The sequence below is a fragment of the Geotrypetes seraphini genome, chromosome 1 (genome assembly GCF_902459505.1).
Source record: "Geotrypetes seraphini chromosome 1, aGeoSer1.1, whole genome shotgun sequence".
NCBI classification, from domain to species: domain Eukaryota; kingdom Metazoa; phylum Chordata; class Amphibia; order Gymnophiona; family Dermophiidae; genus Geotrypetes; species Geotrypetes seraphini.
The window spans coordinates 262,850,656-262,870,704 of record NC_047084.1 but is presented as its reverse complement, the minus strand read 5'-3'; the positions used below and the strand labels follow the sequence as shown (position 1 = coordinate 262,870,704).

At 40.6% G+C, this 20,049-nt stretch overlaps 1 protein-coding gene across 6 annotated transcripts in view; it reads left to right on the top strand.

Moving 5' to 3' along the window:
• The window catches only part of HTT (huntingtin), an 831,912-nt gene that overhangs the window by 239,815 nt on the left and 572,048 nt on the right, over nt 1-20,049 (top strand). For all 6 annotated transcript variants that reach the window (XM_033950363.1, XM_033950354.1, XM_033950401.1 and 3 more), the window contains 2 exons: nt 10,362-10,480; nt 19,752-19,863. In XM_033950363.1, coding sequence (XP_033806254.1) covers nt 10,362-10,480; nt 19,752-19,863 — 231 coding nt within the window. The remainder of the gene's footprint in view (nt 1-10,361; nt 10,481-19,751; nt 19,864-20,049) is intronic.

The following is a 20,049-nucleotide window of genomic DNA, read 5'->3' as shown; positions in this document are numbered from 1 at the left end:
AAGCCTATAAAAGATCATTAATGCTGCATGTAGAGCCCACATTTTAATTTGATCTCTTCAGATTGGTATTCTGCATTTATCTAGTAGAGTTTATCAATTAAATTTAAATTTACCGCCATAATGCCAGGAATGAAACGAAAGTCATATACAGCGGACTTTAAGCTTAAAGTCGTTGCGAAAGCTGAGAAAATAGGCAACCGGGCCGCAGCGAGAGAGTTCGATGTTGGAGAAACATCGGTGCGTGAATGGAGAAAAGATAAGAAGGAACTGGAGAAATGCAATCCGCGAAAACGGGCACGTCGTGGGGCCAAACCAAAATGGTCTCAGCTGGAGGATGACTTGAAGCAGTGGATTCTGGGGAGAAGGGAGCAAAATCAATCAGTCTCTACCATTGCAATTCAGATGAAGGTAAAACTACTTGCCAATGGAAGAGGAATACCCAACTTCAAAGCTGGCTTCACATGGATCTCAAAATTTATGAAAAGGAACGGACTATCTGTTCGAATGAGAACAACTGTTGGCCAGCGACTTCCGGATGACTGGCAGCAAAAATTGATCAATTTCCGTGACTTTGTTGCCAAAGAAATATCTGAACTTGTCATCACTGCAAAGGGACGTCATCAACATGGATGAAATTCCAATGGCATTCGACATTCCAGCGACAAGAACCGTAGCCCCCACAGGTACTAAATCTGTTGCCATCACCACAACTGGGCATGAAAGAACGTGTTTTACAGTAGTTCTTGGTTGCTCAGCTAGCGGGGTTAAGTTAAAGCCCATGGTCATTTTCAAAAGGGTCACTATGCCCCGTGAAAAACTGCCCACCAGTGTGGTTGTGCACTGCAACAAGAAGGGATGGATGGACTGCGACGTAATGAGATTGTGGGTAGATAAATGCTTTAGGGCAAGACAGGGTGGATTTTTTTCAAAAAAATCCTTGTTAATTTTTGATGCCATGGCTGCCCACAAAGAAAAAAATGTTCAGGCATACATTAATTCTACTGGTGCCCACATCGCTGTGATACCTGGAGGCCTGACGTGTAAGCTGCAGCCACTTGACATCGCAGTGAATCATCCATTCAAGACTTTTGTTAGAAAGGAGTGGGAGGAGTGGATGCAGAGCGGCACGCACGAGTACACACCCGCGGGGCGGCTGAAGCGGGCAACTTTCACAGAAGTCTGCAAGTGGGTGGCTTCAGCATGGGATAAAATAACACCAGATACTATTCGAAACGGATTTAGAAAAGCGGGCATTGTTTATGAAACCAATGACACTACTACCAGTAATCATGCAGCGGAAGGAGGCAACAACACGGATATCGGCGATGATGATGATGACGATATCACTTCGGAAATAAATGAGGATCGTCTGCAGACCGTGCTCACTTTATTTAATGATGATGATGACAATTCGGATTTTGATGGATTCAACGATTCAGATGACTCTGATAATGATTACTGAATAAACCAGCAAACTTTGTTTATTTACAACTTTACCGTAATTACGGTAACTGTATTTAGATTATTTTGTCCTCGATACTTCGTTTGATCTAGATTACCGGTAAATGTTATAGTTTATAAGAATGAACATGTGATTTCTGTTCTTCTTGCTGAATTCATACTCACTAACTCTAGATTAAAAGTTATACGGTAGTTTATTAGAATGAACAGTTTTTTTCTTTTGACGTTTGTGGTTGGAGGGTGTGTGAATGGTGCGTGAGTTCTCCTATGTCTGGTTGAGGTGGATTGAATTATTTAGCTGAAGAAATTACGGTAGTTAACCCCCCCCATTCCACACACATTATGGTAATTCTCTTCCATTTTTGTTCCCATTATAAAAAAACACTAATAAGTTCCCAGAAAAAAATACATTAAAATAAGAAGTGAAAACAAAGGCCCCTATAGATGAGAACGTAAGAATAGCCTAACTGAGTCAGACCAATGGTCCATCATGCCCAGTAACCCATTCTTATCTTAGTCTATCCAGATCACTACCTGGTCAAAACCCAAAGAATAGCAACATTCCATGCTACCGATCCAGGGCAAGCAGAAGCTTCCCCCATGTCTTAATAACAGACTATGGACTTTTCCTCCAGGAATTTGTCCAAACCTTTTTAAAACCAGCAACGCTGTCTGCTTTTACCATAACTTAGATCTTTCCTTCCAAACAGAGACCTTGCTAGATGTCAAATACAGAAAGAACAAGGTAACTTCACAAGAACTTAGCTGTGCAGGAAATGTAAATCTCCTCATACACCCACCATATAGTGCAAAAATGTGTAAAGGTCTGGTTTTTTCTTTCGGTCACTACATAGCCTAATGCCACACAAGCAGCGCTGTTACAAACATATTCTGAAGGTCAATGCTAAGGTTAACAAAGTTTCCTTCCTTGGACCACAAGGAGATACTGACAAACCACTAGAAGAGATCCCAAAACAACTACCCAGGCACAACACCCAAAGACCCACTCAGTGTTTGAACCAGTTGAGTGGAGTGGACTAACTGGGGGGTGGAAATGGGCCCAGAGTTTGCTCAGCAGAATTTCCCAGACCACCTCTTCCTCTCAACACATTGACACGCTGGTAGGTTTATTTTATAGCTTTTTCACCCCCTATGGCTTCTCCTAACCACACTGCCCCCCCACCCCTTGAAGTCCTGTCCCCCCCTTAAAGTCCTGACCCCCTTGAAGTCCTGTCCCCCCTTAAAGATCTGCCTGTCCCCCTTGAAGTCCTGTCCCCACCCTGAAAGCCTAATGCCCCACTCCGAAGGACCGCTGGCCCCCCCACCCTGAAGGACCGCTCGCACCCCCCGACGTCAAATTCATCCCCCAGCCCCTCCCGCATGGAGAAGCAGCCTACCGTGGGTTCGTGATGCCAGTGAGCCCTGCGCTGCTTCCTCTGCCGCGGCCCCGCCCCTTCTCTGACGTCAGAGAAAGGGCGGGACTGCGGCAGAGGAAGCAGCGCAGGGCTCAGAGAAGGGGCGGGACTGCTAGCAGAGGAAGCAGCAGGGCTCACTGGTATCGTGAACCCATGGTAGGCTGCTTCTCCGTGCGGGGGGGGGGGCTGGGGGATGAATCGGACGTCGTGGAGGGTGCGAGCGGTCCTTCAGGGTGGGGGTGCGAGCGGTCCTTCAGGGTGGGGGGGGCCAGTGGTCCTTCGGGGTGGGGCATCAGGCTTTCAGGGCTGGGGGATGAATCAGACGTCGGGGGGGGGGAACCATGTTAAAAAAAAAAAATTGTACAATGCACTCTCTAATATAACGCGCATTGTTATGCTCGGTTTGTAAAATCGTGTATAATGCGCGCGTTATATGCGTGAAAATACGGTACTATTTTTATTTGCAACTTCAGTGATAAAGAAGAGTCCAGGATCATACTTGGAATACAAGAAATCTCTAACAATTCAATATGTCTTATTGAAAGTTCTTCCATTGCACATAAAATCAACAGTAAAATGTTACAGGTTTTTTTTAATGCTTATAAGTCTCCCTTTATTTTGTATTCACTTTTAATATTTTATGTAGTTCCCTGTAAACCGTTTTTGAAAAAACGGTATAGAAATTTTAAAAATAAATAAATACCTTTTTCATGTCCTACTCAAATTTCATCAACTTTGCTTCAGGAGTCTCAGACCCTTCATTATCGGGGAATAACTTATCTCAGTACCAGTGTCAGTCAGCATGTTGTGCCACTGTTATGTCGTGTCATTGAAATGGATATATATAAGAACATAAACAATGCCTCCGCTGGGTCAGACCTGAGGTCTATCGTGCCCAGCACGTGCTCACGCGGCAGCCCAACAGGTCCAGGACCTGTGCAGTAATCCTCTATCTATATCACTCTATCTCCTTTTCCAGCAGGAAATTGTCCATTCCTTTCTTAAACCCCAGTACCGTACTCTGCCCTATTACGTCCTCTGGAAGCGCATTCCAGGTGTCCACCACACGTTGGGTAAAGAAAAACTTCCTAGCATTCGTTTTGAATCTGTCCCCTTTCAACTTTTTCGAATGTCCTCTTGTTCTTTTATTCTTTGAAAGTTTGAAAAATCTGTCCCTCTCTACTCTCTCTATGCCCTTCATGATCTTGCAAGTCTCTGTCATATCCCCTCTAAGTCTCCTCTTCTCCAGGGAAAAGAGACCCAGTTTCTCCAATCTCTCAGCATATGAAAGGTTTTCCATCCCTTTTATCAGACGTGTCGCTCTCCTCTGAACTCTCTCGAGTAACGCCATATCCTTCTTAAGGTACGGGTACCAATATTGGACACAGTACTCCAGATGCGGACGCACCATCGCCCGATACAACGGCAGGATAACTTCTTTCGTTCTGGTTGTAATACCCTTCTTGATTATACCTAGCATTCTATTCGCTCTCTTGGCCGCTGCGCACTGTGCCGTCGGCTTCATTGTCATGTTCCCCATTACCCCGAAGTCCCTTTCTTGGGTACTCTCATTCAATAACATCCCTCCCATCGTATAGTTGTACCTCGGGTTTCTGCTTCCCACATGTAATACTTTACATTTATCAGCGTTGAACTTAATCTGCCATCTCGTCGCCCATTCCCCAAGTTTGTTCAAGTCCCTTTGCAATTCTTCGTAGTCTTCTTTAGTCCGAGCTCCACTAAATAATTTGGTGTCGTCCGCAAATTTTATTATCTCACACTTCGTTCCTGTTTCTAGATCATTTATGAATATATTAAATAGCAGCGGCCTGAGCTCCGAGCCCTGCGGAACACCACTCGTGACCCTCCTCCAGTCTGAGTAGTGGCTCTTCACCCCTACCCTCTGTTTCCTACCCACCAACCAGTTTCTGATCCATCTATGTACGTCTCCTTCCATCCCATGGTTCTTCAGTTTCCGGAGTAGACGCTCATGAGGCACCTTGTCAAAGGCTTTTTGGAAATCTAGGTATATGATGTCTATGGGGTCTCCTCTGTCCATCCGTTTGTTAATTACTTCAAAAAAGTGCAATAAGTTAGTTAGGCACTATCTTCCCTTGCAGAAACCATGTTGGCTGATCAGAAGTTTGTTTCTTTCAAAATGTTCATCGATGTTTTCTTTTATCAGTGCTTCCGCCATTTTCCCTGGAACCGAGGTCAGACTCATCGGTCTGTAGTATCCCATGAAAAACAATGCATGAGATTATATAATGATGTGATCGCATCAAAGACAACGCTAAATGTCACCCTTCACATATGATTAAAGTGTTTGAGTGCTATTAAGTAAATATATCTGTGGCTGTGTTACATTTTCTTGATCAGGTGGGAATACAGCATGAAATGAGTAAATATATTTATTTTTGAAGTATAGTTTTGAGATACGGTGGTTAAAAATCAATGATTTAAAATTTTTTAAAAAATCAGATTTTTAAATTTTAATAAAACTTTTTAAATAAAATTATTTTTGGAGGAAATATCTATCTAAGGATAGCTTATAAAATAAGGATTAGGTTTTAATTATGTAGCATGAGGCTGTAAATTCATGCAACATTTAAATTTTTTGGTAAATGAATTCTATTAATCTACTATAATAAAATCCTAAGCAGTGCATGCGCACTTCAAACTTTGTGATCCCTGCATCCGTGATCCATAGCTCCTTGCCGGTAGAACAAGTCTGTGGCGGTATTCTGGCTCCTGCGCATGCGGAGTTTGAAATGGTGACCACGGACGCAAAGAGGTGGAGAACATACCGGCGACTCCCCGCTCCCACCCTCACTCACTGTAAGTCATGACATGTCAAAATCTGGCCTGCGGGGTAGTAAATCTGGTCCGCTGGTACAAACCGCTGCCACTGCTGCTGCTCTTCATTCACGTCTGCCCTCCTCTTCAAAGCAGCCTGCTGAGGATCACCAGCTGGCTGTAGTTAACCTCGCAGGCCATGCTCCACCTCGGCAGCGTGTTCTCTCTGACGCGAACCCGTACGTCAGAGGAGGGGGTGGGATCGAGTCAGTGGGAACATGCTACCGAGGTGGAGAGCGGCCTGTGAGGTTCGCTACAGCCGGCCGGCGATCCTCAGCAGGCTGCTTTGAAAAGGAGGGCAGACGCAAATGAAGAGCAGCAGCAGCGGCGGCAGCGCTTCGTGCCGGTGGGCCAGAAGAGACCAGGAAGCTGGATTGGTAGGAACGGTGGTTTGGGATCAGGTATTAGGGAGCAGGGAAGAGGTGCTGCTGGACAGGGGGGGAGATAAAACAAAGGGAGAAGGGCTGCTGCTGGACAGGGGGAACAGTGAAAGGGTGCTGCTGGACAGGGGAGAGGTAAAATGAAGGGAGAAGGGCTGCTACTGGACAGGGGGAGCAGGGAAGGGGTGATGCTGGAGACGGAGGAGTTAAAAGGAAGGGAGAAGGGCTACTGCTGAACAGGGGGAGCAGGCAAGGGATGGTGGTGGACAGCCAAGGAAAGAGAGAGACAGAAAGAAAGAAAGACAGACAGACAGATACACACATCTATTCTAGCACTATTCTAGTTTTTCTGTCTTGAAGATATTATCACTGATGCTTGGTTTTGTATGTTTCAAAACTGAATTTATATCTGCAGAGATAAACATTCTTCACAGCAAAAATGTTATAAAATATACAGAGTTGAGAAAAAGACCTTAGCCCCATTGTTTCTTTGCAAATCAATATACACAAAATTAATCCCTTACCTCTTAAGTAATAAATTTATATATCTGTACAAAGAGGTAAGTGTGAAGAGGGAGGGGCAAGCAGTAAAAATGAAAGTGACACCTTATGAGCAGAGTACTGTACAAGTTTTGAGATCTTTGTGTGTATAGCCTGAGGTTTATCATATTATTTTGTTCTTGGAGGAGAAAAACTATAATGGCAGTATGCCGTAAAAGAGACCCAGTTTGGGAATACTTTAATGAAGTTCCTCTACCTATGTGTAAGGCAGACATACGTTAAAAATCAAACACTGCAACAAAGAAATGCAAGGCCTGGTGGCCCAAATGAAACAATATCATACACTTTTTTGGATTCCTAGCCTAATGTGGTTCATTTCCTGAAGGGAGTACAACTCGTTTGCCTGCCTTTGTTGTGACTCTGTCCGGATTGGAATCTCAACTTAGTTCTTGGTGGTTTTCTTAGGACTCTTTTTGGGCTTTCGCTTGCTGCGTCAATCTGGGTTGGCATCTTGAAGTCGGTCTTTCTCGTGGCCATGGGGCAGGTTCGATGGCAGTTGGTCACGCGTTGTCCTTCAGGGTTCAGTTTTTGCGCTTCCCGGATTAGAGAGTTTCAGTTCAGATGGTTGCTTCCTTTCTTATTAAGCTGGTTTCAGCCCTTCATGTCAATCAGTCTCTTTTCTTCCTTCAGGGAGGAGGATTACGGGGCTCTAATTCGATTGCTACATTTGCTTGCTGCGCATAATATGATCCTTCTCTACCTTCAGTTTCCTGGCGCTTTGCCATTCGGATCATCTTTTGGTCTTGTTATTGTTCGCAGGGTGTGACAGCGGTGTGGTGGCATCCATGGCATCAGTGGCCCATTGGGTCGGAGAGGCTTTTGCTTCACCTTATTTATTGAAGTGCATTCAGGGATATAAAGTTTGTAGACACAAAGCCAGAAAAACTATGATGAAAACCAAAAGGAACTGGCCTGTATAGATGACTAGCCTATGAAGGGTGATCAAAAAGTTTATAAAAAAGCTCAGAGATTTGAAACTCTGAAGGGAAGGTTGTGAGACCTCCCTTGGAGAGAGAGTTTACCTTCCAGTCATTGTCCTTTTATAGAAAATCTTTGATCACATCCTTCAAAGGTGTATGTGAAAACCATTATTAAAAGCTTCAAAAAATTGTCCAAACAAGGTACTGCCTTATAATTTGCAAATGTCACTGCACCTGTGGCAGATTCTAAAAGATTTACTTAATTTATAAGCAGGATTGAGGGGGTACCAACGCGGTCCCGTTTTGATCCCTACTTCAGGGGACCCGATTATAGACTCTCTAAACAGGTTCCTATAGTCGATTTCATGCTGGAAAAGTTTGCTTTCGTGACATGCAGCTGAAGATTCTAAAGCAAACACATAAACATGTCACGTGTGAGTGAACTACTATAATAAACCCACACCGACAAAAGAGTAATACATATTAAGGCATGAACCGGGCACAAGATGCATTAATCTCAAAAAGTCTAAAGAGAGGCGTACATACCGCTGATGAAACGTTGGTAGAGGTAGCTTCTAAATCTTCAAACCGCCAGACCAGAGCGATTATCTTGGCATGTTAAATACTAAATCACATGCTGACGCTGAGAACGTGATGATGTCATGACGTTGAAAAACGAGTCCTTAAGCAAAAATAGCAATATCCTTCCACTGCTCTGAATGTAAGCTACTAAGGTATAAAAGAGGGCTGGAAAACCACAACTGAAAATGTACATGGTGAATGCATATTGAATTTATTGTACCTACAGAAATGCTACCCACTCTATTTCATGATTAAGTCCATGGGGGCTCAGTGTATGCAAATTATAAATCCACTTCTGTTCTTTCCTCCACAACATTTTAGCTACGTCTCCCCCTCTTGTAACTGAGACTACATCCAAAATAGAGAATTGTAAATCTGACAGTTGATGCTGTGAATCTATCCAGTGAGATACTAGAGGGGCTTCCTTAACCCCTGATCTAATTCTGCTCAGATGTTCTCCTATTCTTACTCTAATGCTGCGAATAGTGCAACCTACATAGTGAAGATGGCAGGGGCACTGTATAATGTATACAACTTGTTCTGTGCTGCAATTAGTGGCTAAACAGCGGGATCTGGGTTGAACCCTAAAGGTCATATCCGATAGTTTAACGCTATGTGCACACTCTTTTGTCGGTGTGGGTTTATTATAGTAGTTCACTCACACGTGACATGTTTATGTGTTTGCTTTAGAATCTTCAGCTGCATGTCACGAAGGCAAACTTTTCCAGCATGAAATCGACTATAGGAACCTGTTTAGAGAGTCTATAATCGGGTCCCCTGAAGCAGGGATCGAAACGGGGCCGCATTGGGACCCCCTCAATCCTGCTTATAAGTTAAGTAAATCTTTTAGAATCTGCCACAGGTGCAGTGACATTTGCAAATTCAAAGGCAGTACCTTGTTTGGACAATTTTTTGAAGCTTTAATAATGGTTTTCACATACACCTTTGAAGGATGTGATCAAAGATTTTCTATAAAAGGACAATGACTGGAAGGTAAACTCTCTCTCCAAGGGAGGTCTCACAACCTTCCCTTCAGAGTTTCAAATCTCTGAGCTTTTTTTATAAACTTTTTTTGATCACCCTTCATAGGCTAGTCATCTATACAAGCCAGTTCCTTTTGGTTTTCACCTTATTTATTGGCAGGTAAGCTGTTGTTGGTGGTTCTATATGCTCCTTCAACTACAGTGGTAGCTATTTCATGGGCTGAGTCCCAGGAATTCTCCTTGGACTGGAGTTGTGGTGCTACGATATGGTCGTTCTCATACACGTTTTCTAATCATGACTGTTTGAATGTGGAGGTGCATGCAGAGGCATCTTGTTGTGCTTCAGTCATGGAGGAGATGATGTTCACTTCCCACCCGGATTAAGGATTGATTTTCTGCATCCCATTAGTCTCTGGATTCATCTGCTGCTGTTGCCAAGAAGGAAAAATTATGTTCTTACCTGCTAATTTTCTTTACTTTAGACACAGCAGATGAATCCATAGCTATCTCATGTTGTTTCCCTCACAGGGTGTTTGTTCCATGTTGCGGTTTGATTCAGTTCGAGGAAGTGTGTGATTTGTCATTGTTTCTGGGAAAGAAGTCTTTTTACTTGTGCAGTTGGTCTGTTCCTAATGATTGGGTAGAGAGCGATATTAATTGGCCAGGAGGAGTTCCATCCAAGAGGAGCACCTACAAATCAGTTTACTATCTCCACCTGCTGGTAGATGTGCGCTATCCCACTAGTTTCTGCTGTGTCTAAAGGAAAGAAAATTAGCAGGTAAGAACACAATTTTTCCTTCTTGCAGCCCTACAAAATACTTAATGATGAACTGACTGAAAGCAAGCTTTAAAATTTGAGTTTTAGAAGGGATTTAATCATAATTGAGGTATGATTCTCCTGGATGTGATAATTGAACTTGTTCTGTAGTTTTGGTACAAGACAGACAAGACCTAAAACACAGAATCAGCCTATTGAATATGAGGTACATCTAGTAGCTGTCACAAATTTGAAATGTTGTGCTATAGAGTAATTGCAGGAAAAATATAACTTCAGAAAATTTGCTATATCACTATATTTTTCCTTTTTTTAGACTTAAATTTTTTAAATAAGCCTAGTAATCATAATTCTGAAATTTTTAGGAAAATTACTATGAATATCACTTGAATATAAACCTTAATTACATTTCTCTTTTCTCTCTGAAGCACTAAGCCAAACTCATTTAATGAGACATATGGGACATAGTAGACAGTCCTCAGATAGCAGTGTGGATCGCTTTATAACCAAGGAAGAAACTGTGGAGCCTGGAGAGCTTGAGAACAAGGTGAGCAATATTATAGTTGGTATTAAAATGAGCTCTGTAAATAAACATAAAATATACTATATTATTCAAGGGCAGGCAGGCAGTATACTGTATTCTCACATGTAGGTAACATCATCCATGGAGTCCTGATACGGACAGTCAAAAGTGTACTGTCACTTTATCTTTTGAAGACCATCTGTACTACTCATGTGCTGTTGCCTTCCTGCCTCTTGTCTGCTCATGGGACCTGTTCTTTGGCGTTCTCTTCAAACGCAAAAAACTTTACTTCCTTTTGTACCTTCCCATTTTTTCATTTTTACTATTTTTCTTTTGTTTTGTTGTAAAAGTTTTGAATGTTTTGGGAACTTCGGGCTCTCAGCCTGTTTTCAGGCCAGGAGTGTTGAGCTTTTTTTCGGACTATTATCTACCGTATTTTCTCACATATAATGCGCGCGTTATACGTGGTTTTTATAAACCGCGCATACCCTTGCGCGTTATATGTGTGAGCGCATTGTCAAAATTTTTTTTGCATAGTTCCCCCCCCCCCGACACCCGATTCATCACCCGGAAGGAGCGCTCGCACTCCCACCCCGAAGGACCGCTCGCACCCCCACAGCCTCCCCCCCCCTCCCCCATGGAGAAGCTGTCTACCTTGTTTCCAGATGCCAGCCCAGCTGCTTCCTCTGCCGGCGGTCCTGCCCCTTCTCAGAGCTCTGTGCTGCGCTGCTTCCTCTTCAGGCGGTCCCGCCCTTTCTCTGACGTCAGAGAAAGGGTGGGACCGCCGGAAGAAAAAGCAGCGCAGCAGGGCTCAGAGAAGGGACGGGACCGCCGGCAGAGGAAACAGCTGGGCTCGCTGGCATCCGGAAACAAGGTAGACAGCTTCTCCATGGGGGAAGGGGGGAGGCTGTGGGGGTGCAAGCGGTCCTTCGGGTGGGGGTGCGAGCGGTCCTTCGGGGTGGGAGTGCGAGCGCTCCTTCGGGGTGGGGGTGCGAGCGGTCCTTCAGGGTGGGGGTGCAGGTGCGTGCGAGCGGTCCTTCAGGGTGGGGGTGCGAGCGGTCCTGTGGGGGGGTGAATCGGACGTCGAGGGGAGGCATCAGGCTTTCAGGGTAGGGACAGGACTTCAAGGGGGAAAGGAGAGTCGGGGCGGGCGAAAAGAGAGTCAGGGTCTCCAGAGGAGAGTCGGGACGAGCGAAAGGAGAGTCGGGCAGCATGCGCGGTATACGGGTGTGCGCGGTATATAAAAATTTCTGTACATAAATTTGTGTTTTTTGCGCGCTATACCCGTGTGCACATTTTACACGGGTGCGCGTTATCTATGTTAAAATACAGTACTACTCCAGACCATAGAGTCCTTCGATCTTGTGTCGGTGGTGTTCGCCTTGACATCCAAGCCTCCAAGTAAGTGGCTTCATGCAATGCACCCGATGCCAAAGAAGCATTTTGACTACAGACTCACATAATTGGTGTGTCTAGGTCTGGAGCACTGTGATATTTCTGGTCCACTTTGTTCTAAATTGCAAAAGAGGTCACTCAAGGCAAGACAACTGCAGTATGAAAATCTTTTTGAAACAGTCATGTATGCATCAAAAATGCTCACAGACTCCTACTCTCAAAATACTGCATCAACACCAGCATCAACGGAATCAATACCTTGGTCTGCATCTTCTTCATCAGTGTTGCCTTCCTCAGTGGGCACTCGTAAGAAAGCTAAGAAGCATATATACCTTTTTTCCTCTAGGTAGGCATCGGCTTCTTCTCAAGTATCTACTTCCACTCACCTATTCCTGTCATTTGATCCAAGCAGACTAGGAGCTCCTGTCTCCAAGAGAACCATCTCCACATGGCTTGTGGATTATATTTCCTGTTGCTATGCATGGACTTGCCATTGCCATTGCACATAAAGTTCGAGCAATGGCAACTTCAGTAGCTCATCTACGTTCCGTACTTAGAAAATGGACTCTATCCCAAAACAATATCAGCTGTAGGGTTGATAACCATACTTAAATCTGCAAACCTTGACCTGACTAAAGTAGAAAATTTCAAGCTGGTAGCGGGGATTCCATGGCCTTCCAAAATACTTGAATTCTGTGTTAGTATGCAACTAGCTAAATTCATAGACCAAACAGATGGATTCCACAAATCACAACATGGCTTTAGGCCAAGGCACAGCACCGATTCCCTATTACTTTGAACTAACATCTAAAGCAGGGGTGTCATATTTCCCCAATGAATATGCATGAGATTTATTTGCATGCACTGCTTTCATTGTATGCTAATAGATCTCATGCATATTCATTGGGGAAATCCTGAACACCTGACAGGATTGCGGCCCTCGAGGAGGGACTTTGACACCCCTGATCTAAAATAAGATATCAACACTGCAAAGGCAAGCAATCTATACTACTGCAATTTGACATCTTGGTAGCTTTCGATACAGTGGACCACTCACTCTTTTCAAGTTAAATGAACTTGGAATACAAAGTATGGTACTGCAATGGTTCTTACAATTCTTTTTTTTTTTTTTTTTTTAACTTTATTGATTTTTAATCTAAAACAGTGCCAAACAAAATAAAAGAACAATAGATCCTACATACAATGCACTATTATCTGTACAGGTAACACATATATCATTCACGATTTCTTACAATTAATAGTAACATAATATAACATATAATATAAATAAATATAATATAAATGAAGAATAAAGTTACCTAAATGCCACCATCAATATATAATTCCCTCCCCCCCATGGATATGTAAAGGTAAATGAACAGAAGGAAAGATAAATAATTAGGCATTATTATAAATCCACAAATTTAGTCAATGGGCTCTAAACCTTATTAAATACATCACTAAATCCCCTACATTCTGCATTAATTCTTTCATATTTGTATGTAGTGCACACATTCACCCACCAAAAAGTGTAACTTATTCTGTCATGGATTTTTCCAGTTACTCGTGATCAGTTGAATGGCTAAGCCTGTCATGATCATAAAAAGACGGCCCTTATATTTATTTAAAGTGGGTTTCACATGTAAAATCGTTCCACAAATTATAGCATCATATGATAGTGGAACATTTGAATCCAAAACCAAATTTATTTGTCCCCAAATTGACTTCCAGAATATAAAAGAACAAAAATATAACAGATGATCCAAAGTCCCTATATCAATATGACAATGCCAGCATCTATTAGACTTAGAACTATCTATTTTATTTAATCGAACTGGGGTCCAGAAAATCCTATGTAATAAAAAATAACCATGTTTGTCTCATAGATGCTGACACTGTACATTTCAATCTCCAAGTCCAAATTCATGGACAACGAGACACAGAAATATACTGTTTTATCTCGATGCTCCAGATGTCTCTAAGATTATTTTTTGGCTTTTTATTCAAAAATCCAGAAATCAATTTGTACCATTGGGCAGCCTGATGTCCTACTAGATCACTTTGGTAGAAAAGGATTTGTAGACTAAAATATGTTTTTAAATTTTTCCATTCAGGTTACCCACTCTGAATAGCCTGCTTCAACTGCAACCACCTATATTGTTGAGACTTTAAAATGCCAAATGATTGTTGTAGCTGTGAAAAATCAAGCAGTTTTCCACTAGATATAACATCATCTAATGTCCGAATATCCGCCTGCATCCAATTCTTCTAAGCGATCCCAGCACCACCTGTTTGAATCTTGGAGTTTAACCATAAGGACTGCAAAGTAGATTTCCCTATAGGAACATCCGTTAATTTATTAATAAATTTAATTGTTTTCCACATGTCAATTAAAATCACATTGTCTTTAGCATAACTAGGTATTCTGATATTTAATATATGAGAAAGTCGCATTGGGGACATAATTTTCCATTCAAGATATAACCAATCTGGCTGATGTTCCAAGAGCTCAGGGAGAATCCAATACATTCCTTGACGCATTATATAGGCTTGATGATACCTATAAAAATTGGGAAAATTTACCCCCACCCTCCCGAATTGGTTTTTGTAGAGATACTAAAGCAATTCTTGCTTTTTTCCCAAACCAAATAAACTTTGTCAAAATACCATTCAACTTTTTGTAAAAGGACCCTTGAAAATAAACTGGTAACATACCAATTTGGTAACAAACTACAGGCAAAATCATCATTTTCACTGTTTGAATTCTTCCCCACCAAGACAAATGTAAAGGGTTCCATTGCTCACACATCTCTCTGACCTTTAATAATAGAGATTTTTCATTAATTTTCATCGTTTCTTCCAATGTGCTTTTAATCAAAATACCTAAATACTTAATACCATCTTCCTTCCAAATAAAAGGAAATTCATCAAATAAACCTTTTGTACAATGTACATTTAATGGAAGAACTTCTAGTTTATTTTGTATCCAGAGAATTTTCCAAATCTATCAATCAGCTCCAATAAATTTGGGATAGTAGTTTCAGGATTTCTCAAATAAAGCAAAATATCATCTGCATATGCAGAAACTTTGTATTCCTGACCTGCATAAAGAATACCATTTATCTCCCTCGCTTGTTTAATAGCCAATAATAAGGGTTCCAGAACAATATCAAATAGCAATGGAGATAATGGACATCCTTGTCTAACTTCCCTTTCCAAGCAAAACTGCTCAGAAAAAGTATTATTGATATATAATTTAGCAGAAGGGGAGCTATGCAAGGTTTGAATCATTTGTATAAATCCAGATCCAAAACCAAACCATTCCTTAGCCTGATACATGAAGGACCATTCTACTCGGATCAAAAGCCTTCTCTGCATCCAAGGATACAGAAAAGGCCGGATCAGCCATCCCTTTTGACAAATTTAACATATGAAAGACTAAACTCGTGTTATTTGAAGAATGTCTATGAGCAACGAACCCTGTTTGGTGGATACCAATAATATAAGGAAGAGCCTTGACCAAACGTAAAGCTAATAATTTAGCTAATATTTTACCATCTACATTAATCAAAGAAATCGGCCTGTAATTAGAAACTAACAAGGGATCTTTATTTGGCTTTGGCAAAACAATAGTTAAAGATTCTGCCATAGTACCTGTTATACAACCATTCTGCCATAGTACCTGTTATACAACCAGTTGATCCTGATATAAATTTAGTAGATAAGGTAACAATGTATTTTGAAATGATGTATAAAATTCTACTGTATATCCATCACCACCTGGAGCGGATTCAACTCTAAGGGTCTTCAATGCAGATTGTATTTCTTTTTTTGAAATAGGTGCTTCAAGATTCCCCTTCACATGATCAGGAATTTTAGATCCCTTAATCAACTTTAAAAATTCTAACCCTTCTTTTTCTTTAGTTGAATAATGCACAGAAGAATATAAGCTTGTATAAAATTTCAAAAACTGTTTTTTTGTTGTTTTTTAAAAAATCTTTATTTATTTTCAAATCAAACATGAAGTGCACAAAAATATATCACAAAAGTACTTTCCATATAGCACTATAATATCTAACACATAAAATCTAATAGTGTAAAATCCCCATCCACCCACCCTTCATCACATTCTCAACTAAAATAGAATATACTATATTATACAACATATTCTAACATATCGTATTAAATTACATCCCAAATCCACCCTCCCCCTTGAGTGTTGCTAGATATAACTAAAAATGAAAAAGATAAGGAACAGGAAAGAAAATGATGTCTATTCATCACAATACTTTTCCAATGGCCCCCATATCTTTACAAAGTTATTATATGACCCTTTTTGTACCGCTATTGCTCTTTCCATCTTAAAAATGTGGCATAACGAATTCCACCAGAATGTGTAATTAAGATTCTTGTGATTTTTCCAATTATTGGTAATATGTTGAATGGCAACCCCTGTCATAACTAATAAAAGTTTATTATTATGTGATGATATTTCACTTTTCTTTCTTATAGCCATTCCAAATAAAATTGTATCATATGAAAGCACAACATGGTTTTCCAATAAAGAGTTTACTTGAGTCCAGATTGAATTCCAAAATAACTTGATGAAGGGACAATAATAAAGTAGATGATCTTAATGTCCCTGGTTCCAGATTACAATGCCAGCATCTATTAGACTTAGAGCTATCTAATTTTTGTAAACCAACAGGGGTCCAAAACGCTCTATGCAACAAAAAGAACCAAGTTTGCCTCATAGATGCTGACACTGTACATCTCATCCTCCAAGACCAAATTCGTGGCCATTGAGATGCAGAAATCTGATGCTTAATCTCAATGCTCCAAATGTCTCTGAGACCACAATTTGGTTTTTTATTCAAATATCCAGATAGTAATTTATAACACAATGCGGCTTGATGTCCTAGGAAGTCTGCTTGGAAGCAAAGGAACTCCAGACTATATTGATTGTTAAGACTTTTCCATTCAGGGAACCTCACCTGAATAGCCTGCTTCAATTGCAACCATTTAAAACTTTTTTAATGTATTGCTAGTTTGATGATGAATTGTCTTATTTTCATCTATAATTGCTGTAATATTTATTTTCTTCTTTTTTGCTTTTAGATAATTTGCCAATACACTTCTCCCTCCATATTTGCTGTGATAGGGGAATAACAGAACTGCAAATACAGAAAAACCGCAAATAAGTTTTTCATATGTTATTCGCTGTTTTCTGTGAAAAACCATCGTGAATATAGTGAAACCGCGAATAACATTGTGGGAGACCTGGTCTGTTCCTGAAGGAGAGGCAAAACACTGTGAAGAAAGTGCTGGGAATCAGCGATTTTCTCTGTAAACGCTTGAAATCAGCGATTTCTCTATGGAAGCTGATGTAATTTGGGGGTGGAGCTAGCAAGCTAAAAACCGTGAATAATCGAAACCGAGAATGCTGAAACTGTGAATACGGAGGGAGAAGTGTAATCTTCCCGCCTTATTCGAATTCCCATAATACAAAGGCTTATGAGACACCAACTGTTTTCTAGCCAATTGAGAAGAAATCTCGTTATAATTAAATTTTGCTTTTAAAAGAGCTTGATAAATATTTGGATTCCAATTTGACTTCAATTGTAATTCTAAATTTCTAATATTTTGCTCTATTTGAATAAACTTTTTATTTAATTGTTTTCTAAGGTATGATGAATATGAAATTATGTACCCTCTCATAGTAACCTTAAATGCATCCCATAGTGTTTCCATAGATATTTCCTCCGAGGCATTAAACTTAAAAAAATTCACTCATTTTTGACTGAAAATCTTCTATAAAGTTGGAGTCTGCAAGCAATGTATTATTAAATCTCCATACAGGTCTATTGTTTTCTTGTCCATCAATATCACATTCAATCCAGACACCTCCATGATCCGATAAAATAATTGAATCTATGGTTGCCTTTTTAACTTTTTGAACTAAATTGTCTGATACAAATATATAATCAGTTCTGGAAAATGACTTATGTACATGTGAACAAAATGAAAATTCCCGATCATTAAAATGGAGAATCCTCCATATATCTTTTAAACCACAAGCATTTACCAAATTATCTAATCCTAAAGATTTTACTATTTTACTAGGTTTTTTATCCAATATCGGATCTATTACCGCATTAAAGTCCCCTACTAGTATTATACTAGAGGTAGATGATGATAAAATCAATTTTTGAAGATTCTTAAAAAATTCTGCCTGATTCGAATTAGGTGCTTATATATTGAACAGCAACAAGGTATCTTTCCCTGAGCTCATTTCCACTTGAATCCATCTTCCCAATGGATCTATAGATATCATGTTGAATGTTGCTAAACACTTTTTATGTACTAGAATAGCAACACCAGCAATGGTACTGCAATGGTTCTCACAATTCTTAAAAAATAGAACATGTGAAGTTTGGAAAGACAACCAGAAATCACAGCAATGGAAAGCTATCTGCGGCATTCTTCGAGGCTCTTCTCTATCACCTGTGCTGTTTAACATCTATTTGAGAGCATTGGGAAATAAACTGCCTTCAACCTAGGATCACATTTTCTGCTATGCAGATGATATCTTCATTCTTTGTATAGCCAAGGCATCCTTTGATAATACCCTACATTACTTGAAAAACATTATCAATGACCTAAGTGAATGGACAAAGAGAAACTTTCTCAAACTAAACAAATCAAAGACAAGAATATTATAGTTCGGAGACTTTACCCAGCACAGAACTAGTACTGTCCACAGGCGAGAGACTAAAGATAGAAAATCCCTTCAAAGTAAAAAGTCTTCTTTTAGATGAAACAACTGAGAATAAGACCAGGCCAGTTTCAGGACAATTGCACAATCTGTCTTAATACCATACCTGGACTATTATAACTCATTATATTGTGGTATTACAGAAAAAGACATTGAGACTTCAGCTACTACAAAACACTGCTGCCAGACTAATTTTCAGAATGAATTGGTATGAGAGGGCAAGTTAGAATAACTGCACTGGCTGCCGATGAAAAAGCGAATCTAAGCCTGCATGGTCCACAAAATGATTTATAGAGAACTCGAATGGACTAACTTCTGATATCAAAGTCCTACACTCCTCCTTCAACTCACGAGTATTGCAACATTTCAAATTATCCTTCCCATCACCACAAGAAGCTCGGAAGAAGATGATGTTTGAGGCTACCTTTTAATACCATGGTCCTCTTATCTGGACCCAACTGCCAGCATACCTATGACAATTCACTACTTACCTTCACTTCTAGAAGAAACTAAAGACGCATCTCTTCTCTCTATAACCAACCTCCTATTCTCCACTTCTTCCCTTTAACAACCACAAGATCTGACTTAAAATAATGTAACTTCAAGAACTTGATTCAATTCTTATTGTAAATCTCATAGATTTGGTGTAAAGAATTGTTCCACTCCCATTGAGGACATGGTAGTTATAAGTAACCTTCATCTCTGAGGCATGACCCCGACAGCTAGGTAGTCCCACATGTGAGAATATACTTCCTGTGTGTCCTTGGATAAAGCATAGTTACTCACCTGTAGCAGGTGTTATCCTAGGACTGCAAGCAGATATTCTCATACACTTCCCACATTCCCTAGTTGACTTCTTAGCTTTGTTACTGAACTGATGGTCTCACATGTTGATGACTGTGGGAAAGCACTTGCGCATGCACAGTGTTGGGCAGTCTTCAAAAGACTTGGTGACATCCACTTCTTGACATCAGGGCTCTGTGGATGATGACACCCACATGGGAGAATATCCACCTGCTGTACTCTTGTAATACCTTCTACAAGTGAGTAACTATGCTTTTTCTTCACTTTAAAGAAAATATATTTATAAGATACTTGCAGGTTGTAATCAAATATTTTCCACAGCCTTGCAGAATAAAGGGAGACATTGGTCATTACACAGATGGAAGTGCAGCTCCAGTAGTTCATTGTGTTCGTCTCTTATGTGCTTCATTCCTGCTCACTGAGGAAAAAAGTGGTAAGTTCATAGGTTTTGCCTCTTATGTTCTCCATCTGTCCAAGAGCAGTGCTCTTTGATCTTGGTCCCCCCTTATCAGCCATTGACTGGAGAGAATTTGATCATGAACCTGAACACTCTAGTGTCATTCTTAAACCAGTAGCAATACTCTTATTTTGTTTCCTCCTGGGGCTCAGATGAAGCATT